The sequence below is a fragment of the Mesoplodon bidens genome (assembly GCF_964165515.1).
Source record: "Mesoplodon bidens genome assembly, chromosome: 11".
NCBI classification, from domain to species: Eukaryota; Metazoa; Chordata; class Mammalia; order Artiodactyla; family Ziphiidae; genus Mesoplodon; species Mesoplodon bidens.
In genome coordinates, this window is record NC_138167.1 from 42,318,407 (window position 1) to 42,339,994 (window position 21,588).

Below are 21,588 nucleotides of genomic sequence, written 5' to 3' on the forward strand. Positions count from 1 at the left end.
GTCTGGGAGGATCCCACATGCCGCGGAGCAACTAAGCCTGTGCGCCACAACTACTGAGCCTCCGCTCTAGAGCCCACGAGCCACAACTACTGAGCCTGCGTGCCACAGCTACTGAAGCCCGTGCGCCTAGAGCCCTGTTCTGCAACAAGAGAAGCCATCACAATTAGAAGCCCGTGCACCGCAACGAAGAGTAGCCCCCACTCACCCGCCACTAGAGAAAGCCCATGTGCAGCAACGAAGTATATGGAAGGATGTGCTTATTAGGTTATATGCAAATACTACAACATTTTATATAAAGAACTTGAGCTTCCTCGGATTTTGGTTATCTGTTGGGGGTAGGGGTCCTGGAACCAATTCCCCCTTGAATACTGAGGGATAACTGTAGTTACTAGAAAAGGTGTTGACCTTCTGGTGAAAGGAGGAGAGGTGTAGACTTTATCCACAGTGTGTGTGTGTGTGCAAGGCAACCCTGTGAGATGTGTGGTAGATATCAGCACCATTTTATAGATGAGGACACGGGGGCTTATTTTGACAATCTCATTTTATCTTCAAAATAATCTTGTGGGGACTTCCCTGGTGGTCCAGTGCTTAAGACTCCGTGCTCTAATGCAGGGGGCACGGGTTCGATCCCTGGTCCGGGAACTAAGATCCCACGTGCCGTGCACAGCCAAAAAAGAAAAAAGAAAAAAAATCTTGTGAAGAAAAGTCAACCTCCTTGCCTCAGTCCTTACAACTTGGTAGTAGTATAACTGGTTGTCTTTTTCTTTTTTTTTAAACACTACAAGTTAGGTATTATTTTTATTTTTGTTTATTTATTTGGCTGTGCTTGGTCTTCATTACGGTGTGCAGGCTTCTCTAGTTGTGGTACATGGGCTCAGTAGTTGTGGTGTGCAGGCTCTCTAGTTGTGGCCTGAGGTCTTAGTTGCCCTGCAGCATGTGGGATCTTAGTTCCCCAACCAGGGATCGAACCCGTGTCCCTTGCATTGGAAGGTAGATTCTGGACCACCAGGGAAGTCCCTGGTTGTCTTTTTCAAAGGCAGTGTTGAACTTTCTGTTGCAACTGAGCAATCTTCATAGAAAGTTGTTTTTCTTGGGGGGAAAAATTCATCTCTAAACATAGCCTAGCTACACTATTTGTATTTACAATTGCCAAGATATGGAAGCAACCTAAGTGTCCATCAAGAGGTGAATGGATAGGGCTTCCCTGGTGGCGCAGTGGTTGAGAGTCCGCCTGCCGATGCAGGGGACACGGGTTCGTGCCCCGGTCCGGGAAGATCCCACGTGCCGCGGAGTGGTTAGGCCTGTGAGCCATGGCCGCTGAGCCTGCGCGTCCGGAGCCTGTGCTCTGCAATGGGAGAGGCCACAACAGTGAGAGGCCTGCGTACCGCAAAAAAAAAAAAAAAAAGAAGATGAATGGATAAAGAAGCTGTGTTGTATATATACAGTGGAATACTACTCAGCCATAAAAAAGAGTGAAATTTTGCCATTTGCAGCAACATGGATGGACTTGGAGTATATTATGTGAGTGAAATAAGTCAGAGAAAGACAGATACTGATTACTTATATGTGGAATCTAAAAAAGAAAACTAGTGACTATAACAAAAAAGAAAAAGACACTGATATAGAGAATAAACTATAGTGGTACAGTGTGGGGAGGGGAAAGATGGGGTAGGGGGTTAAGAGATCCAAACTACATATAAAATAAACTATAAGGATATATTGTACAGCACAGGGAATATAGCCAGTATTGTATAATAACTATAAATGGAATATAACCTTTAAAAATTGTGAATCAAAAAAAAAATTGTGAATCAGGGCACTTCCCTGGTGGTCAGTGGTAAAGAATCCACCTCCAGTGCAGGGGACGTGGGTTCGATCCCTGGTCAGGGAACTAAGATCCCACATGCCGTGGGGCAACTAAGCCCGCATGCCACAACTACTGAGCTCGCACGCCACAACTACTGAGCTCACGCACCTCAACTAGAGCCCATGTGCCTCAAACTACAGAGCCCGCGCACAACAAAGAGCTCTCACGCCACAACGGAAGATCCTGGGTGCCACATCTAAGACCCAGTGCAGCCAAAAATAAATAAAATAAATAATAAATCTTTTTAAAAAATTGAGAATCACTATGTTGTATACCTGAAACTTATATAATACAGTACATCAACTATAGCTCAATTTAAAAAAAAATTCCTTTGGTACAGGTGTGTAGGTGATAAACTCTCAGCTTTTGTTTACCTGAAATGTCTTTATTTCACCCCCTTTAAGATTTCTTCCTCACCTGGGTACACAACTCTAGCTTAGTAATTATTTTCTCTCAATATTTTAAAGATAATTTACCAGTTTTCTAGTTTCCATTGCTGCTGTTGAGCAGTCTGTTGGTTGTTACTTTGTAGATATTCTGTTTTCTCTGTGCTTTTTCCAGGAGCATATCAGGTAGTGTTGTAAAAGGCTGCTTCCACCTGTGGGCTCTCCGAGACTGGAGAGGTTGAAGTGTTGCCAAAAGGCTAGGTGCTGAAGAAACCTTACCAGCTGGGTTAAGTAATTGATCAGTTTCCTCATTTGCTTTTCTCAGAGCTGTTGTCGACTAGAGTGGGATGGACTGGGTACTTTAACAACTGCCTCTCTGAACGTTTCTTCTGTGCCTAACAAAGCCCAGCCATAGAACCCAGGTGATTGGAGAGTCTCTTCAGGGAATGCTAATGAAGTTGTTGCTTCCAGACTGGTAACTCTTTCCAGGTTGCTCAAGGCCTTTTATAGCTTTCTTATATCAAACTGTCCTTAGAGGCTAAAATGAAGAGAGGTTGAGTCACTGTAACTCCTTTCTAATACGTAGGAGGGAGGACAACTGCATAAGGTTTTGTGTTTTCTTTGCAGAATGCATCCTGTCTTGTTCTTGCTGCCCGGCATGCCAGTGCTTCTTCCACGGTAAGGTTTGGAAAAGAGGACTGAGAATCATTGAGGCAGCTTGACCCTGGGATGGGGAGGGGTGGTGGGCTACTACCCAGCCTCTTATCATTATCCTGAGTATCTCCTGGAGGTTTCCAGTTGTTATTATTGTTACAAGTATTATCACTACTACTACTTTAAGATAGCTAAAGCACTGTGGACATGATAAGGACTGTGGGGTTTTGGCTGGGAAAAGTAGCTCTGTAATGTACTTCAACAAAAGTACCATTCTCTTCAGTGACTATCTTTCCCATACAACGAAATGTTGGAGCTTATGGTATTGGTTGGAAATTAGACTATTCTTAAGTTTATAATTTAATGGCAGTAAGTAATTCACATTATTGGGCAACCATCATCACTATTCATGGCCAAAACTTTTTCATCTTCCCGAATTGAAACTGTACCCGTTAAACAACTCCCCATTCCCTTCTTGCTCTGCCTAATTCTTTTACCCTCATCTGTATAGAGAAGTTGACCAGACTTTGCTGGCGGGTAGAGAAAGCCAAATTCTAAAAAGCAGTCTTAACATACCTACTTTGCAGAAATCTAATCAATATTTTGATCATCACTTAGCCTCTCTACTTCTCATTTTAGAATTTGAAAGACATATTGGCTGATCTGATACCTAAGGAGCAGGCCAGAGTTAAGACCTTCAAGCAGCAACATGGCAAGACGGTGGTGGGCCAAATCACTGTGGACATGGTAAGGGTTGTAGTGTTTTGCCTGCAAAAAGTAGCTCTGTAATATGCTTCAACAAAAGTACCATCCTCTTCACTGATTGTTCAAAGCAGTCTGTCCCATATAAGGAAATGTTGAAGCTTATGGCGTTTGTTAGAAATTAGACTATTCTTTTCTATAAATTTAATAGTTGAGGCTAACCTAATTCATGTATGGGAGGGATAAATGAAGTTTTTATTCCTTTTCCCAACCCCTTAGCTTTTGGGCCCAAGGCTCTCTGTCTTTGAGTTGATGCTGTGCTGATCATCCAGTTAAACCACAGCTCTAGCAGGCCTTCTAGAACAGCTTTAGGATGGTTTCTTCTTCAGTCCTAAGAGTCTAAGCAGCTCAGATGATAATTTCACAGCAGTGTTTAGCCATTGGTCTCCATCTCCTTTCCCTACAGTCAATCCCATTCTGTTTACTTCGGTTGGTGGGAATGAGGGGATAAAAGTGGGCAGGATTAAAAAAAATAAGAAAAGGGAGCAGAGGCAAAAATACTAACTAAAGGTAGTGATTTCTCAACTTAAAAAATTCATTTCCAGTGTTAGCAGTCTTCCTTTCAAAGTTCCATTCTATAGTAAGTTAACTCCTCAGAAATCTTCCCCCAAATGAAGTCTTGCAAGTCAGAGAATAAATTTCCTCTCCCAGATCCCATGAAGCACTAACAAGCTCTAGCCTGAATTATTCAGACAACTGGTTACATCCTCTTCTTTTCTTTAGATGTATGGTGGCATGAGAGGCATGAAGGGATTGGTATATGAAACATCAGTTCTTGATCCTGATGAGGTAAGAGACCCTCATATCAATCACTAATAATCACTGATTTTACTGACCATTGTGCACACCATGGATTAGACCAGCGGTCCCCAACCTTTTTTTGCACCAGGGACCAGTTTTTTGGAAGACAGTTTTTCTGCGGATGGGTCAGGGGTGATGGTTTCTGGATGATTCACATGCATTACATTTATTGTGCACTTTATTTCTATTATTATTACATTGTAATATATAATGAAATAATTATTCAACTCACCATAATGCTGACAGGAGGCGGAGCTCAGGCAGTAATGCCAGTGATGGGGAGTGGCTGGAAATACGGGTGAAGCTTCACTCGCTCGCCTGCCGCTCACCCCCTGCTGTGCAGCCTGGTTCCTAACAGGCCACAGACCAGCACTGGAGTTCCGGGGACCTCTGGCTTAGAGCACTAAGGATGAGGAGAACAAAATAAAGCACCTACCTGTATATTTTGGAAGGTGAAAATAGGTATATATGGAATAACTGAAGAGCGAGTTTACCTTTTTAATATATCAACTAGTAAAACTAAAAGTACAAAGCAGGATTAAGTTACCTAAAGATTTGCTCTTTAAAAGTTCTAACTTGTTGACAGGTCTGATGAAAGTGGGATCAGTCAATTATGTGACTTTGAGGCTAACAAACTTAAGATTTGTAATCCTTACTCTTCTCCCTCAAGGGCATCCGTTTTCGAGGCTACAGTATCCCTGAATGTCAGAAACTGCTGCCCAAGGCTAAGGGTGGGGAAGAACCCCTACCAGAGGGCTTATTTTGGCTGCTGGTGACTGGACAAATCCCAACAGAGGAACAGGTAAGCAGAAGGACACTAGCGCTTCTCATTCGCCTCCTTCTTTGCCTTTTTCTGATCTCAGACACTGAATCCTGATCTGGTTATTGGTGGTAGTTTATAGAGGGGAAGGAATCAGAGCAGAGTTCTGCTATATAAGTGGACTGTATTGAATTCTCTTGGATTTTCTTTACTCAGAGGTCACTGTCTTTTTATTTTTTTATTTTTAATTTTGGCTGCACTGCACAGCTTGCAAGATCTTGTTTCCCCAGAATTGAACCTGGGCCCCCATCAGTGAGAGTGCTGAGTCCTAACCACTAGACCGCCAGGGAATTCCCATTGTTTTTTTATTTCTCTTCTTTTTCTTTTTTCCTTGCCTAGTGTTTTGAGCAATGTCTCCCTTTCACAGGTATCTTGGCTCTCAGAAGAGTGGGCAAAGAGGGCAGCTCTGCCTTCCCATGTGGTCACCATGCTGGACAACTTTCCCACTAATCTACACCCCATGTCTCAGCTCAGTGCAGCCATTACAGCTCTCAACAGTGAAAGCAACTTTGCCCGAGCATATGCAGAGGGTATCAACCGAGCCAAGTACTGGGAGGTAGGAAACTTTGCTGTGATGATTGATGTTTGATGGAGATTCAAAGGACTTGAGTGTGAAGGAAGAAAAAGGAATGTAGAATCCTTAGGAAAATTACTACCCTGAGTTATGCCAGAAACTCATTTAACAAAATTTTACTGTAGGCTTGCTTTTTATCCGTCTTTGGAATTACAAAGATAAATGAAGCATGCTTTCTATCACCAAGGTTATTGATTTAGTTAGGGTGATATACACATAAAAAAGAAACTACGGGCTTCCCTGGTGGCACAGTGGTTGAGAATCCGCCTGCCAATGCAGGGGACATGGGTTCGAGCCCTGGTCCAGGAGGATCCCACATGCCACGGAGCAACTGGGCCTGTGTGCCACAACTACTGAGTTGCGCACCACAGCTGCTGAGCCTGCATGTCACAACTACCGAGGCCCACGTGCCTAGAACCCATGCTCCGCAACCAGAGAGGCTGCTGCAGAGAAGCCCGCACACCACAATGAAGAGTAGCCCCCGCTCGCCGCAGCTAGAGAGAGCCTGCGCACAGTAGTGAAGACCCAGTGCAGCCAAAAATAAATATAAATAAAATAAATCAATTTATTATTAAAAAAAAAAAAAAGAAACTACAATTCAGTAATCTTGCTGGAATAGAGGTGTGTACACTGTGCTGTTGGAACATTGAAAAAGATGTGACTTAACTGCAGAGCCCCCGAGGAAGGTTTTGCAGAGTAGTCTCACTCTGGCCCCAAAGGGTCCCTTCTCCTTCTCTTCAAATAAGGAGAACCATTTATTTATGTATGTATGTATGTATGTGTGTATGTATGTATTTATTTATTTATGGCTGCGTTGGGTCTTTGTTGCTGTGCACAGGGTTTCTCTAGTTGCAGTGAGCAGGGGCTACTCTTTGTTGTGGTGCAAGGCTTCTCATTGTGGTGGCTTCTTGTTGCAGAGTACAGGCTCTTGGCGCTCGGGCTTCAGTACTTGTGGCACGCAGGCTCAGTAGTTGTGGCACATGGGCTTAGTTGCTCCGCAGCATGTGGGATCTTCCCAGACCAGAGCTCAAACCCGTGTCCCCTGCATTGGCAGGTGGATTCTTTTTTTTTTTTTTTTTTTTTTTTTGCGTTACATGGGCCTCTCACTGTTGTGGCCTCTCCCGTTGCGGAGCACAGGCTCCGGACGCACAGGCTCAACAGCCATGGCTCACGGGCCCAGCCGCTCCGCGGCATGTGGGATCTTCCCAGACCGGGGCACGAACCCGTGTCCCCTGCATCGGCAGGCGGACTCTCAACCACTGCGCCACCAGGGAAGCCCGGCAGGTGGATTCTTAACCACTGTGCCACCAGAGAAGTCCCCAGATAAGGAGAACCTTGAGAATTTAGAAGAATGGCAGCTAAGGCAACTCTGGAGGCTAGGAGGACTAATGCCAGTCAGCCACAGTTTGGACTAACCCACTCAAGATACCTGTCAGGAGTGGAAGGGTGGTTAGTATCCTGGAAGTAGGATCCAAAAAGCAAATGAGCTTTATTCTCTGAAAATGAAATGTGATCTTAATAGTTTGAACTCTGTGGTTGGAGTATGAGAAGATTGTTGGCCTTGTCCTAGCGCATAGGACATAATTCCTTCCATCCTCTTTCCAGTACCCCACATACTCATAAACACTGGGTAAAGTACAATTTATCTGGCTAGGTTTACAGAAGGACATCTCATTTTCTTTTGTTTCTTATTTAGAGACAGGTAGTATAGGAACAGAAAAGTTCCTTTCTGCAAAGCAGATACACTAAAGGATTTTTGACCAGGAGAAGGTCCCCAAAGAGTTCACTATGAGGCAAGGCACAGAGTAGCATGGCCCACTGGTCTGATGAAATCTCCTTGGGGTTTTGGCAAATCCCACTTCACTGGATTGATCAATATTTATTCAGTGCCAACTGTGTATAGAGAATTGTGTTTGCTGTTGGGGGAAAGAGGGAAAGTTTGCAGTTGATACTAGTCTGGTTGGCTTTGAGGAGGAAGGTATAGGAATGATGCAAACTAAACCTATTCACAAGCATTTATAAAGTCACACATCAGCAGGTTCGGAAGGTTGTATAACCTGAATATGTTGCTTTTCATTTTCTTTTTAAAATACTGTTCAAGTAATTGTTATCTGTGTAGGTCACCATAACAGAAAAGGTTAAATCAGGGCTTCCCTGGTGGCGCAGTAGTTGAGAGTCCGCCTGCCGATGCAGGGGACATGGGTTCATGCCCCGGTCTGGGAAGATCCCACATGCCGCGGAGTGGCTGGGCCCGTGAGCCATGGCCTCTGAGCCTGCGCGTCCGGAGCCTGTGCTCCACAACGGGAGAGGCCACAACAGTGAGAGGCCCACATACCACCAAAAAAAAAAAAAAAAAAAATGGTTAAATCAAGGCCAACAGTTCTTCTATTTTAAAACTTGTCTTTTAGAAATTGACCACTCAGAAGTGCCTGTTACTTCTTACAGTGCTGTTGTGTTGACTGTTGTAGAGTTCTTCATACTTTGCAATAAATACCTATATTTCCCAGGTATCCAAACATGCTGCATTGCTTCACACTGTCCTTTATTGAATCAGGAAAATGCATCTTGTTCTTCTCTGCTTGCTATGCCTCCATTTCAGTGTACAGCCATTGACTGGTTGTCCTGCCACCTCTGTGAGATATCATCTGAGGGTGGCTATCTTGAGGTGAACATTGTATTTCAGGACTTTGCCAACCTGGAGAGTATTTCTAAGCAATACCGATATATCTGTCAGCCTCAGGATGTGCGTCTAATAAGTTCACACTGAACAAAAATTAGCACCAGTAACTGCTTTAGTGGAACTTGGTGCTCTTTTGCTGCCATATCCTATCTCTCTCAAAGATCAGACATGCTATTTCAGTTTAGTTCTCTGTCTTGGTTAATTTAACCATGCTACTTTAGTAGAATTACCTGATAGCATTCAGCTGGTTATTTCTGTTTAAAATTTTATGTTAAGGAGTATATGTGATCTAATTCTCTACTAGAATCATCAGTTCATGCTGTTTTTTACATATACCTCAAGAGGATGATCTTCCTACAACTCTCCTTAACAGTTTACATGACTTTAGATAAATAGTGTAATCTATTGAGGTGAAAAAGTTAGGTCTTTTACTAATTGACTTAACTTCACTCGTGACTAGGAGATTACTCTGATGAACCAGCTGTTTAATTTTGAAGTAGCCTTAAGATATTGTTGAATTGGGTAAAATTTGCAAAGTAGCTGACAGATGAGGTTTTTCTAGTAAGGCATATGAACAGTATATGTAGGTTTTGAAGCTGTTTAATCTATAATAAAATCATCATCCCAACGCCTAACAACTCTTGAAAACATGCCAAATATTAGCTTAAATGTTTTATATTCATTATCTGATTTAATCATCAGAACAACCCAATGAGGTAGATGTCACTGATGTCATTTTACTGAATGGGAAAGCTGAAGATTAGAGAAAATAAGTAGCTTGCCCAGGGTCATGCAGCTAGTAACTGGTAGAGACCAGATTGAGACTTGAGTTTGCTTCACTCTAGGGTCTCTTCACCATTAATACTGGCTCTCCTCTTTTTCTGTGCTTCTTTATAATGACTTATAGCTAACACAACATTGTAAATCAACTATACTACAATAAAAAAATTTTTTTTAAATGACTGATAGCTAAATACTTGGCCAGAATTTCTCTAGCACTAGAGATGCTAGCTCACAATGATGATTATGGTCAGTTTTGTTACCTTTATTCCAGGCAGTTGTGATGGTGGCGTGTTTTGTCTTTTTTTTTCTGAGAGTTTAAAGATGAAGAATGAGTTAGTACCAGTAGCTAAATAGCACCTCAGTCTTAGTTTATTAAAGAAGAAATAAGGAGGCGTTCTCTGTCAGTGTGTTTGTTTATTTAACCTCTTGACTGTACAGCTTTACCACTACAAAAAGCAGGGTAAAGATCCCACACTGTCCTACCTGGTCTGATACTTGCTGCTTTATAAACTTCATGCTCAGTGGTAGAAGTTGAAATAATCCTCTTTTTGTAGTTTCTTTATGTTGTGGTCATTCATACTTTACAAATGATTTTGAAAGTTAGTACATACTCCACAGATACCAGTTTGCCTGGCCCAGGATCTTGTTCTTGGCATTCTCCTAGTGAATCCAGGTCCCTTAGAACTGCATATCCTTGATGCAGGCTTCTGGAAATAACCTACTTCCTTGGGGGATGTAAATCTGCAAGGAGGTATGGTTAATAGTATGATCATCATGTAAGTAATCTCCTGAGAACTTGCAAGTGTTAGCTAAGTACTTCTTGCTTCAAGTAGCTTTTTAATTTTGGCAGTATTCTCATCGAATCTTGGTGGCATTGACAAAATTCACTGAGTACTCGAGTAACAGATGACTTCACAGAGATTATCTCATTTAGGCTAGTTATTATAGATTTTGTTCTTTGTTCCAAAAACACTACCAACACCTCCTGACTTCTTACAGGAACATTTAGCCAGCTAGCTTGATAGGACAGCACTATGTAATGTCACTCGGCAAGTATCTTCTCCACACTTTAATGTACTATGACTGAAAGTAGAACATTGTTTTATTATTTTGTTTTGTTTTGTGTTTTTATTTTGGCCGCATTGCATGGCTTGCAGGATCTTTCCCAACCAGGAATTGAATCCAGGCCCTGGCAGTGAAAGCACCGAGTCCTAACCACTGGACCGCCAGGGAATTCCTAAATTTTTTTGTTATTAAAGGAAAAAACTTGGGGGGCTTCCCTGGTGGCGCAGTGGTTGAGAGTCCGCCTGCTGATGCAGGCAACACGGGTTCGTGCCCTGGTCCGGGAAGATCCCACATACCGCGGAACGGCTGGGCCCGTGAGCCATGGCCGCTGAGCCTGCGCGTCCGGAGCCTGTGCTCTGCAACGGGAGAGGCCACAACAGTGAGAGGCCCGCGTACCGCAAAAAAAAAAAAAAAAAAAAAAAGTCTTGCTAAAGAAATTGAACATGAATCTGCTCAAACCTCTAGCTCTATCAGTCTGTCGGAAATACAGTGGACAGAGGAACATGTTAAATAACATCACAGGTATATAACTAGCAAAATCTAAACTGTGGGAAATTCTACAGGACAAATGATCTGATTTTCCACAGATAAACTGCAAAGTAAAAAAAGGACAGCATAAGAGGGAACTTAAATTAATTAAAAAGACTTCAGAGACATGTCAGACAATTGCAATGTGGGCTATTTTCAGAGAAATAGACAAATGAGGGGGAGCTTTATAATAAATGAATGAGGTGGGGGGGGACTTGAATACTGAGTAGATAGTTAATGATATTGAAGAATTGTTAAATTCTTTTCAGTAGGATAATGGTTTTGTGATTTTGATTATGAAGGACCTTTATCTTTTAGAGATACATGCTTAAATACTTACATGTTATATATGATATCTGGGATTCACTCAAAATAATTTGGGAGATGAGAGGGGAAAGTAAGGGTATAGATGAAACAAGCATGGCCATGAGTTAATAATTATTTAAGCTAGATGATGCTTATTATCTGAGTGGGTAACCTTGTGCCCCCGTTTTTTACAAATGAAGGCTATGTTACCTTACAGGACTATTGTAAGAAAAGAAAAAAATGAAAATAATATATCTAGCACAGTACCTGTTATATAGTAAGTGCTTAAAAAAATGGAAGCCTTTGTTAATAACTCACAATTGAATGCCACTGTTTGACCCTTGGCATATATGGTGAATTTTCCTTGAAAGATGGAACACAGAATTATTAAAACCTAGTGTCTTAGCACATTCTTTGAGTGCAAAGTCATGTAGTGGAAAAGATCATGGTTAAACATATAAGGGTTCAAAATCGGACTTTGGCATTTAACTGAATGCTCTGAGCCCCAGTTCCCTTTTCTGTAAAATGGAGGTCATTATATACTTTGTAGAATGGGAAAAAATTGGGAATAATGTTTTAATATACATGAGATAGTTTGTATAAATCCCTTAATGCGGTGCCTGGGTCATAAGTTATTCAGTTAAATGGTCATTGTTGTTATACTCCATTTATAATCACCCAGCATAGAATCATCAATCCAAATAGCCCAGTCCATAGAGAACAAACACCATCCCTGCCTAATTCTTCCTTGTTGATAATTCCTCTTCTTTTTTTCTCCATTTTCCTCTTCTCCCCATCAGTTGATTTATGAAGACTGTATGGATCTGATTGCAAAGCTACCTTGTGTTGCAGCAAAGATCTACCGGAATCTCTATCGAGAGGGCAGCAGTATTGGGGCCATTGATTCTAAGCTGGACTGGTCCCACAATTTCACCAACATGTTAGGCTATACTGACGCTCAGTTCACGGAGCTCATGCGCTTGTACCTCACCATCCACAGGTGAGGGAGACCCAGCAACCATAGCCACCAGGTGCCTGGATTGGTGGTGAATATTAAGAAAAACTCCTTGGGACTTCCCTGGCAGTCCAGTGGTTAAGACTCTGCACTTCCACTGCAGGGGGGCGTGGGTTCCATCCCTGGTCGGGGAATTAAGATCCTGTATGCCATGCAGCATGCCAAAAAAACCCCAAACTCCTTAACAGGTGGTAGGCAGCAAGGAGGTGGAAACACAGCATATGGGATGGTACAAGGCAAGAACGGGGTCTGGTAAAGAAGGTCAGGAGGTCTAGAAAAATTACCATAACCATGCTAAGAGTAAGATAGTGCTTCTGGCTAGGAAAAGGTACTAGCTGCTCACGTTAGACAGGTCCTTTGGCTTTCCAGGAGCTCCCTCTTCTGGCCATTTCTGTTAAAGCTGCAGTGAGAGTCAGGGAGCTTGGCACGCAGGCCAGGCATCATCAAGCAGCAACCTCTCCAGCCCTGTGGATTAGTGAACAAAGGCTGATAGTAAGATTGGGACATCTCTTACAAGAGCTTACGTATAAGTGACTAGCTATAGGCTGGTGTGAATCCATAGCTAGGCTAGTATGTGACAATAAGAGAACAGCAAGGACTGTGTTTCAATAATCTGCCCCTTTTTTCTCCTTTCTCTTGGCCTTGATTCTCCTTTCTTACTTCCCCACAGTGACCATGAGGGTGGCAATGTAAGTGCCCATACCAGCCACTTGGTGGGCAGTGCCCTTTCAGACCCCTACTTGTCCTTCGCAGCAGCCATGAATGGGCTGGCAGGGCCCCTGCATGGACTGGCAAATCAGGTAAGACTGTTTTTTTTCTTCTCCTGCTCCGTGTTTTTCTTACTCCCATGCTTTGTTTCTGATCCTGGCGTTCTCTCCTGGCATATGCATTGACACTCTTTTGTTCTCCAAACCTTACCCACAGGAAGTACTTGTTTGGCTGACACAACTACAGAAGGAAGTTGGCAAAGATGTGTCAGATGAGAAGTTACGAGACTATATCTGGAACACACTCAACTCAGGACGGGTAAGCAGAGATGCTTAGCAACTAGGAAAGAAGCCAAGACTCAAGTTCTATAATTTGGAAGAATGAAGGAGAAAAGAATGAGATAACTCCCTAAATTAGAGGAGATTTTTTTCCCATTTGTCTACCCCTAAAGAATTCAGAAGAGACAAAAATTTCTACCTGAGAATACAACTGGTTTCCCCCCCACCATCCTTTGCAGGTTGTCCCAGGCTATGGCCATGCAGTACTAAGGAAGACTGATCCACGATATACCTGTCAACGAGAGTTTGCTCTGAAACACCTGCCTCAGGACCCCATGTTTAAGCTGGTTGCTCAGCTGTACAAGATTGTGCCCAATGTCCTCCTAGAGCAAGGCAAGGCCAAGAATCCTTGGCCCAATGTAGATGCTCATAGTGGGGTACTGCTCCAGGTGAGTCCTTCTTTCCCTGCTTTCCTCTAATTTATACCAAACCTTATTGTTCTCTGCTATGCACAAAATCAACTCCCTAGTCAGAGCAAGGACTCTCACACCTCCTTCCTTACCCTTTTGTTAAAGTTGCCTATGGTGGGGGAGGTGTGGGCTGGAGGAAAGGGGTGCTTTCCTTTCAGAATCCAGTTGCTATACTTTTCCCAGTCATTTCTATTTAAGGCTAACTGGGTTAAGGTTTTTAATCAATCTGGACTTGTACATGCCACTACCTGTGGGCCTTTAACAACACTTGTTTCTCTTTTACCTTACAGTACTATGGCATGACGGAGATGAATTACTACACAGTCCTGTTTGGGGTATCACGGGCACTGGGTGTATTAGCACAGCTTATCTGGAGCCGAGCCCTGGGCTTCCCTCTAGAGAGGCCCAAGTCCATGAGCACAGACGGTCTGATGAAGTTTGTGGACTCTAAGTCAGGCTGAAACTGAAGACTGGGAGGAAACTAGTTACCAGAAAGTGAGGGATCTTAAAGGAAAAAAAGTATAATTTTGTTTCAGGGGGCTTTTAAAGACTTAAGATTAAATTGTATCTGAGGCACTGATGATAAGTTTGAGGTTAAGATATTAATTAAGATTTTAAAAGATGAAAAGTAACCCCTTCTTCCCTAACAAGCTCCTTTCCCCGGCCTGGTATGAGTTGCCCGTCAACTGTAGGATGACCAGGACTAATGCATGTGGTACGGGTTAGGTTTACCCGTGCCCCCAGCCAATCTCCAGAGAGAGAATCTGGTTCCTCTTTCCCAGGTCAAAGCTGGTTGCAGAGAATCTGCAGTCACTTCAGCAGAGCTTTTGGTTCTCCTCTGCCCACCCCTTAATAGGCCAGCGAACCAGGACCCTGCCCCTTCTGTTTCCATAGGAATCATGTTGGATTGTCACCTGTACCGAGCCCCAGTAACCTCTCCCATGCACACAGACACTTCCTAGCAAGACCGATTGGTTATACTTTGGCTTTTTTTGTTTGTTTGTTTTTAATGATACCAGGTGATCATAAAGGCCATGGTATTTGTTGTGACTGGCACCCAGTGTTTGATTTTTATTTCTCTTTTTTAAATTATCCCATTAAAATTAAGATCTGGGAGTGTTCTATTCCCTATTACTTGAATACTCACCTCTTTCCAGATTTTCTATACCTGCTGCACCTCAAGCCAAGGTTGCTCTGGACCTTCCCCTCGTGGTCCTACTAGAGACCTCTTTCAGCAGGTTGTATACAGCACTGTATGATACTGTGGTCTTTCCCATTATTTGGCTTTATCAGTGCTTAATATGAACTAAGCTTTTTACTTCCCTGGAACACAAGCCACTACCCTCTGACCGTTTTTCTTTCCCCTTTAATATGCTGTGGGCTATAGAACAGGGACTTGGGAATTACCAGCATGATATCTTCATGGCCTGATCCCAGGGGTACTAGCACCTCTTTCTGGACAGGGAAATGAGATTGGACAGGGTCTCCTTTGCATATGAGGTACTGGGGCTGAGGGCATTAAAAATAGTAACCCTCCCTCCTCATCCCCTGCCACAAGCAAATATCCCTTTATTTATCAGGGTTCTTATCCTGCCCCTTCCCCAAGAGCTCACAGTACAGTGTTTGTTTTAGAAGCCCCATATGCACAGGTTTCCAGTGACTCAGAATGCTCTACTGCCTTTTCTTTTCAAGAAAGGATTAAAAATACACTCCTGCTGTGCCCCCTTCCTCCCTCGCAACTCCTGCCTGTGTTTGTGTGGATCCCAAATCCCCAGAACCACGCTGTTGAGATGGATAATACTGTCTGTAAACCCCTGGGTAACTGTCAAGTCATGATGCAGACTTCAGGTTGTTCTGTATAAAATGCAAAATAAATGTTTTTATTAACAATGCTTGAGCCTATTAAATAAGGCCTGGGAGAATCTCTGTTAGGAGGTAAGGATTCTGGCTAGCACGATCCTGGACTTGGTGGGTTATGTTATCCTGTGCATCTTTTTTATCTTGAGGTAGGTTTGGCATTCATTTACCCTAATCAGAAGACAGGTTCCCTATGAGATTTCCAAAGGAGATTGCCATCTGTCTTCATGGTTAGAAGTCTTTGATCTTCAGCCCCTGTCCTTCCTAAATTTGCCGTAAGGTAGAACACTCAAGGACTGTAGCTGAGACCTCACAACTGCTTATGTGACTAATCCAAGGAAGCTGGTCCAGCCCATTGGGTGAAAGGAACAAACTATACCAAGGGCAGTTAAGGTAGGACTGCTGACTCAGGATCTGAGCCTCGAGGGCTCTGGTAGTTCGTGAAACGCCAGTTCTTTGCAGCTTCCCTTAAGGATCCCCCAGAATAAGAGGTGGTCTGGAGGGCATCAGTTATATGGGAGGTCTGAGACCAGATTACTCTGTCCTGAGACTCCTGCTGCAACTGACCTTCTGAAAAAGTCTATAAATAGGCAAGGGAGTGGGTACTAGGTCCTGGCTTGTAGAATGTGCTACTATAGTTAGCAGGGACACTGTGTCCAAGAGGACTTCTTGCACCTTCACTCCCCTAGGGAAGGAAGCCATGACTTTCTATTACTCTACTATATCTACATTATTCCCCTGAGAAGCAATATATAAAAGCCAAATTCATACTGTCACAATTTATTGAAATTTTATAAAAACTCAGGCCAAGTGGAAGAATAAGGTACAACCCAAGAGTATAACTGTTCAGTGCTCTTTTGCTCCTTTCCCCCTGTGGCAATGATGGGGAGAAAGCCCCTTGCTCTCCACTAGCCAGGTAGCATGGAACTATTCTTAAAGTGAGGTCATACAGATTTCAAGCTGGGGCGAGATCTCAGGCATCTCCTGAGGGGCTGAGGACATTAAAAATAGTAAACCTCCCTCCTCATCCCCTGCCACAAGCAAATATCCCTTTATTTATCAGGGTTCTTATCCTACCCCTTCCCCAAGAGCAGGCAAAGTTACTGACTACCCAGTAGCTCTGTGTCAGAGAAAGGAGTTCAATTTATTCAGTCCTAAGAAAAGTTGCTGTCTTCCTCTGGTCAGACACTAAGGCACCTTGACAAGAGCTCAGAGACAACCATACAGTCCTGATCATAATTCAGTGTGAGAAGGTTGCAGGCATCAGGCATATGGGCTCTCAAGATGAGCCTGACCCTTTCCTAAGCATGTCTCCTTTCCATACCTCCCTGCCTTTTCTTTCCCCAGCATTTCCAGCCAGCTTAGAGCCCAATTTGAGTGGGAGAACAGTATTATGAACATAGACTCTTCTCTCAGATTGGAGCAGGAGCTAAATGAAATAAATAAGAGAATTGGGTGAGGAGGGAGAGGAGAGGTGAAGCTAGGGAACAATCCTTTGCCTCAAGTTTGGTGCACCTCATGGAACATCAGTTCACGGGGGATGGCTGTTTCTGGACCAAACTTGGCTGCTGCCCGGCGCTCGAAGGCAGTGACATTCCGTTTGACAACCTCATCAAAAAACATGGTGGCCAGCTGGGAGTGCAGCAGAGAACGAAATTCAAAGGAAATCTGGGAATGGGTAAGAAACAGAAACTCTTCAAGACCATGTTGGATAGTCCCTGGCCAAACGCAAGGATACTATCCAGTGCCTTTTCCTCCCGCTCCAGTTCATTAGATCCCCTCAAAGGCCCTGGGACTGAGTATAAAGGACAAGTTTGATACAAGCTCAGACCTGTGAAGAGTGTCATTGACTTGTGAAATAACTGTCACAGTACCTCAGCTCAGCCCCCCACAACCCAGTTGTAGCCCTATGCTATACAGCCTCCTGACTCACCCAGAAGTCCACAGTGCAAGTTCGGGGATAGGCAGGAATACCAGGACTGAACCGCCAAATGGTCTCTAAGTGGTTGAAGAGCTTGCCGTCGGTGCAAACAGCCTAGAATAGGACAATCAGGTAGTTAAACAACATTATGATGGAATTAAACCTGTATCAGGTATAGGATGCTATAAGAAGGAATTGAAAGCCATTTTCCTCTCCTAATATTTTATTAGGGAAATATTTGGCACGTGGAGATAAAAAATCATTACAAGGAAAGCCACAATAGCCCTTAAACGTAAAAATGCCAGAGAACACAAAAAACTTCCTGATCAATCCCTCCCAGACAGGCCTCACCTTGACCATGTGAGGTTTGACCATGGAAACAGCAGAAGTATAACGTTCCATAACAGGTGGAAAGCCAACCTCCAACTGGGCCTTCAGGTGACCTTTGCGGCTGTATACCACCAAAGACTTCTTACACCAGGGCACAAACTCACGATACTCCTGGACATTGGCTACCACCTCGTACATCTCCTGCATTGAGTACCTAGGGGAAGGAATCAGAGAGAGACCAAGGAACTGCCAGATGGGTGACGTTCCTCCTTGCCCTAGGCACCCTCCCCCCATGCCCACTAATCATGCACCTTCAGGAACTAGAGATGCCAAATAAGCCTGGATGAATGACTGCGAAAGCAAATGTGCAAATTTCCATGACGTTAGTGTTACCTTAAGTTTTGCAGTTTACAGAGTGCTTTTGCATTTACTATTTTGATGCTAAGACCATCTAGGGAGAACAGAAGTCGATTTTACTGATGATTCACAAAAGGACTCAAATCCCAGCTCTACGACTTTTTGACAGTGTGGCCCTAGGTAAATTATTACTGTCTCCGTATCTCCTCTGTGAATCATAGATAATAGTAATTGATTCATAAGTTTGTGGAAAGGATCAAATGAGAAAATCTATGGTAAAACACCTAAGCAGCCTAACTGCTAGCAGTAGTAAGTGCTCAGTAAGTGTTAACTCATATTGTGCTCAGAATACCTAAAGTCAGGTCAGCAGAGAAATAATATCCTGTTGTCTTATGTTATTGTCCAACTCTAGTCACGTTTCACAATGCACATGCACAGCAACCAGGAAGGGGGGAATTAAGGTTGGAAGGCTGGCAGAGGAGGATAAAGGATCAGTAATATAGCTGGGAAGCATGGGACGGCCAGGGATGAATCTTGCCCACTATGGCTACCCTTACGTTCCAGCCTGTACATGCTTTTTGTTTGGCGAGAAAGTGAATGTGGAGGGCTGCTGGACAGGAGGGGATGCTCACCCTATGATCCTACGCTCGGAGTAAGACTTTCGCTTGTTGGTGAAGGGGGCAGCTAAACCCATGAAGGAACGGCTGGGAGGTAAGCCAGCCTCAGCCGCTAAGACCTGGGCAGCCCGGGGCAAGAAGAGGCTGCAGGAGATCAGAAATCTAAGGCCAAAAGGAAAGAAGAGACACGTTACGATTCTTTCCTTGTGTTCCTCAACCATTCCCAGGTGAAGGGGAAGAGGGGCGCATCCCAGAGGAAGGTCGTCCAAATAAGTTTTTCGCCTAGCACCTGCTGCAGCCCGCCAGGCTCCCTTGGCCAGGCAGTCACGAGTGCGAAAGGTCGAGGGCGGCGGAGGACAGTGCCGGGGGAGGAGTTGGGGAAAAGCGGGATGCACGTGATGCGCCAGGTGCCTTTGACTGGAGGCTACCCTACTGCTGAAAGCGAGGACTCTCAGGAAGCATCATAGTCCCCGGGACCCCGCCAAGCCCACTGTTGCCAGGGCACCCGCGAGGGGCAAGAAGTGGTTGGGCACCCACCTCGAGGACTTTGCCTCGCGAATAACTTGCAAAAGCATTCCCTAAATCTCTACATTAGACCCCAAGGTATGACCGGAGCCGCCCTCCCGCCGTGCCTGCAGCCAGAGCTGCAACTTCGGGGTCCTGGGCGACCCCTTTAGCTCCAGCCCCGACGCCCGCATCTTCCACTCACCTCATTGGTCCCGGCGGTCGCGGAGGGACCGGGGGCGGGGCCGGGCGCAGCGAGAGGCCGCTGCAGCCCCTGGCCGCCGCGCGCGTCCCGGCCGGGAGTCGCCGCGCGCCTGCCGAGGCCATGCGCGCTGCCCTCCCTTGCCCTCTCGGCTCTGATACCAGCTGCGCACTCCTCACTCCACAGGAAGAGCGGAGGTTAGCGGCAGCCGGGCGGGTTTCAGGGCCCCCGAGCGTAGGGGCGGCGTGGGACGGTAGCTCCTCTCCCTCTGTTCCTGCCCGGGCGGCCGGGTAGCTTAGAACTGAAGCCGCTACCGCTGCTCCCGCGGCTCCCAGTACCCCCACGTGACGCCGTTGCCATGGCTCGGGACCTGGAGAGGGGGGAAGGAAGGGGACCACGCGGCCTGTCGGGAGATGTAGTTTCACACCTCTGGCGAGAAAGGGCGCTGGAGGGGGTGTTTGAGAAGCTGCAGAGATGGCTCCGTGGAGCGAGCTCACCGGGCAAGCTACTTGCCGAGTCTGTAGTCACGGACCTGGTGCATAAGCACAGAAGCGACTTCTTGGTCATGTCAACAGCATATGCCGTTGGTCTTCTGAACGTCTCTCTTAGAGACTTTACTATATTCTGCCTTGTTTATAGTTAGAAGTTCCATTCGTCTTTGTAGCACATAGTACCTAGTGCTTTGCATCTTTGAGAAAGGAAATTAATGTTCCAAGATCTGGGCTAAGACTTTGCATAGTTTCCCCTTTTAATATTTATAGAAAGAAGTCGGGTGAGAAGAACCAGACTTACTTTTATGGTAGAGAACCATCTTTGCCTGGAAAATTGTGCACTTGACAGAGGTGAGACCTCATGGGCAGGAACCCGGACAAGGAAATGTCACTACACTGCTTTCAATCATGATACAAGGAGAAAAAAAGTGCCCTTGATAAAAGTGGGGAGAACAGAAGAGAGAGAGAGAGAGAGAGAGAGAGAGAGAGAGAGAGAGAGAGAGAAGAGAGAGAAATCAGCAATCAGAGACTGGATCTAGGTGGGTACCAGAGCTCTTGAAATTCTCCCACAGTGGAGTAGAGGAAGGACATTTTAAGAATGGTGGTGTCTGCTGTTGCATTTAAAGATGTTTTTGTTATTACAGTGCAAGCCCCTCCTCTGCTTTAGTCTTTAGAGCATGCTCTCCACATTCAGGAAAGTTTTATCTGAGTAGTGTTGTGGGGGTTAGGGTGGGAGGATGAAATAATTAAAGACTGTTTTGCCTTTAGGGTCTAATTGGTAGGGAAGAGAGACATCTTGTCCAGAAACAGGGGCCTGAAAACAGATGTAAACCTTCCAACTCTCCCCACTCCTTGAGGTTGGCATTCATTTGCAGAATTCCACTGGATATGGATTGATTTTTTTTTTTTTTTTTTTTTTTTTTGCGGTACGCAGGCCTCTCACTGTTGTGCCCTCTCCCATTGCGGAGCACAGGCTCCGGACGCGCAGGCTCAGCGGCAATGGCTCACGGGCCCAGCTGCTCCGCGGCATGTGGGATGTGGGATCTTCCCGGACTGGGGCACGAACACGTGTCCCCTGCATCGGCAGGCGGACTCTCAACCACTGTGCCACCAGGGGAGCCCTATGGATTGATTTTTTTTTTTTTTTTTTTTTGCGGTACGCGGGCCTCTCACTGTTGTGGCCTCTCCCATTGCGGAGCACAGGCTCCGGACGCGCAGGCTCAGCAGCCATGGCTCACGGGCCCAGCCGCTCCGCGGCATGTGGGATCTTCCCGGACCGGGGCACGAACCCGTGTCCCCTGCATCGGCAGGTGGACTCTCAACCACTGCGCCACCAGGGAAGCCCTGGATTGATTTTTAAAGTTTGAGCCCATTTTGGGACTTCCCTGGTGGTCCAGTGGGTAAGACCCAGCTGCGCTCCTAATGCAGGGGGCCCGGGTTCAATCCCTGGTCGGGGAACTAGGTCCCGCATGCATGCTGCTACTAAGAGTCCACATGCTGCAACTAAGAAGTCTGCATGCTGCAGCTAAGACCCGGCGCAGCCAAAATAAACAAACAAATTAATAAATAAATAAAGTTTGAGCCCATTTTATCTGGATTTCAAGGAGCAAAA

General features: G+C 45.0%; 2 protein-coding genes across 3 annotated transcripts in view; one reads left to right on the plus strand and one right to left on the minus strand.

Moving 5' to 3' along the window:
* CS (citrate synthase) overlaps positions 1 to 15,587 on the plus strand; it is a 27,966-nt gene extending 12,379 nt beyond the window's left edge. The window contains exons 2-11 of the mRNA XM_081249382.1: positions 2,881 to 2,931; positions 3,547 to 3,654; positions 4,393 to 4,458; positions 5,141 to 5,272; positions 5,658 to 5,846; positions 12,027 to 12,226; positions 12,912 to 13,041; positions 13,166 to 13,267; positions 13,467 to 13,676; positions 13,988 to 15,587. Of these exons, the coding sequence (XP_081105508.1) occupies positions 2,881 to 2,931; positions 3,547 to 3,654; positions 4,393 to 4,458; positions 5,141 to 5,272; positions 5,658 to 5,846; positions 12,027 to 12,226; positions 12,912 to 13,041; positions 13,166 to 13,267; positions 13,467 to 13,676; positions 13,988 to 14,158 (1,359 nt within the window). The 3' untranslated portion in view covers positions 14,159 to 15,587. The remainder of the gene's footprint in view (positions 1 to 2,880; positions 2,932 to 3,546; positions 3,655 to 4,392; positions 4,459 to 5,140; positions 5,273 to 5,657; positions 5,847 to 12,026; positions 12,227 to 12,911; positions 13,042 to 13,165; positions 13,268 to 13,466; positions 13,677 to 13,987) is intronic.
* On the minus strand, positions 14,776 to 19,814 carry COQ10A (coenzyme Q10A). Of its 2 annotated transcripts, XM_081249383.1 has the most exons (5): positions 19,489 to 19,814; positions 18,795 to 18,941; positions 17,827 to 18,019; positions 17,488 to 17,589; positions 14,776 to 17,222 (listed from the first exon to the last, which is right to left on the minus strand). In XM_081249383.1, the coding sequence occupies exons 1-5, from the start codon at positions 19,608 to 19,610 to the stop codon at positions 17,055 to 17,057; spliced, it is 732 nt and encodes a 243-aa protein (XP_081105509.1). In that variant the 5' UTR covers positions 19,611 to 19,814; the 3' UTR covers positions 14,776 to 17,054. The 2 variants fall into 2 exon arrangements, with proteins under 2 accessions (XP_081105509.1, XP_081105510.1); XM_081249384.1 differs by lacking the exon at positions 18,795 to 18,941.
* Positions 19,815 to 21,588: the final 1,774 nt, after the last annotated feature.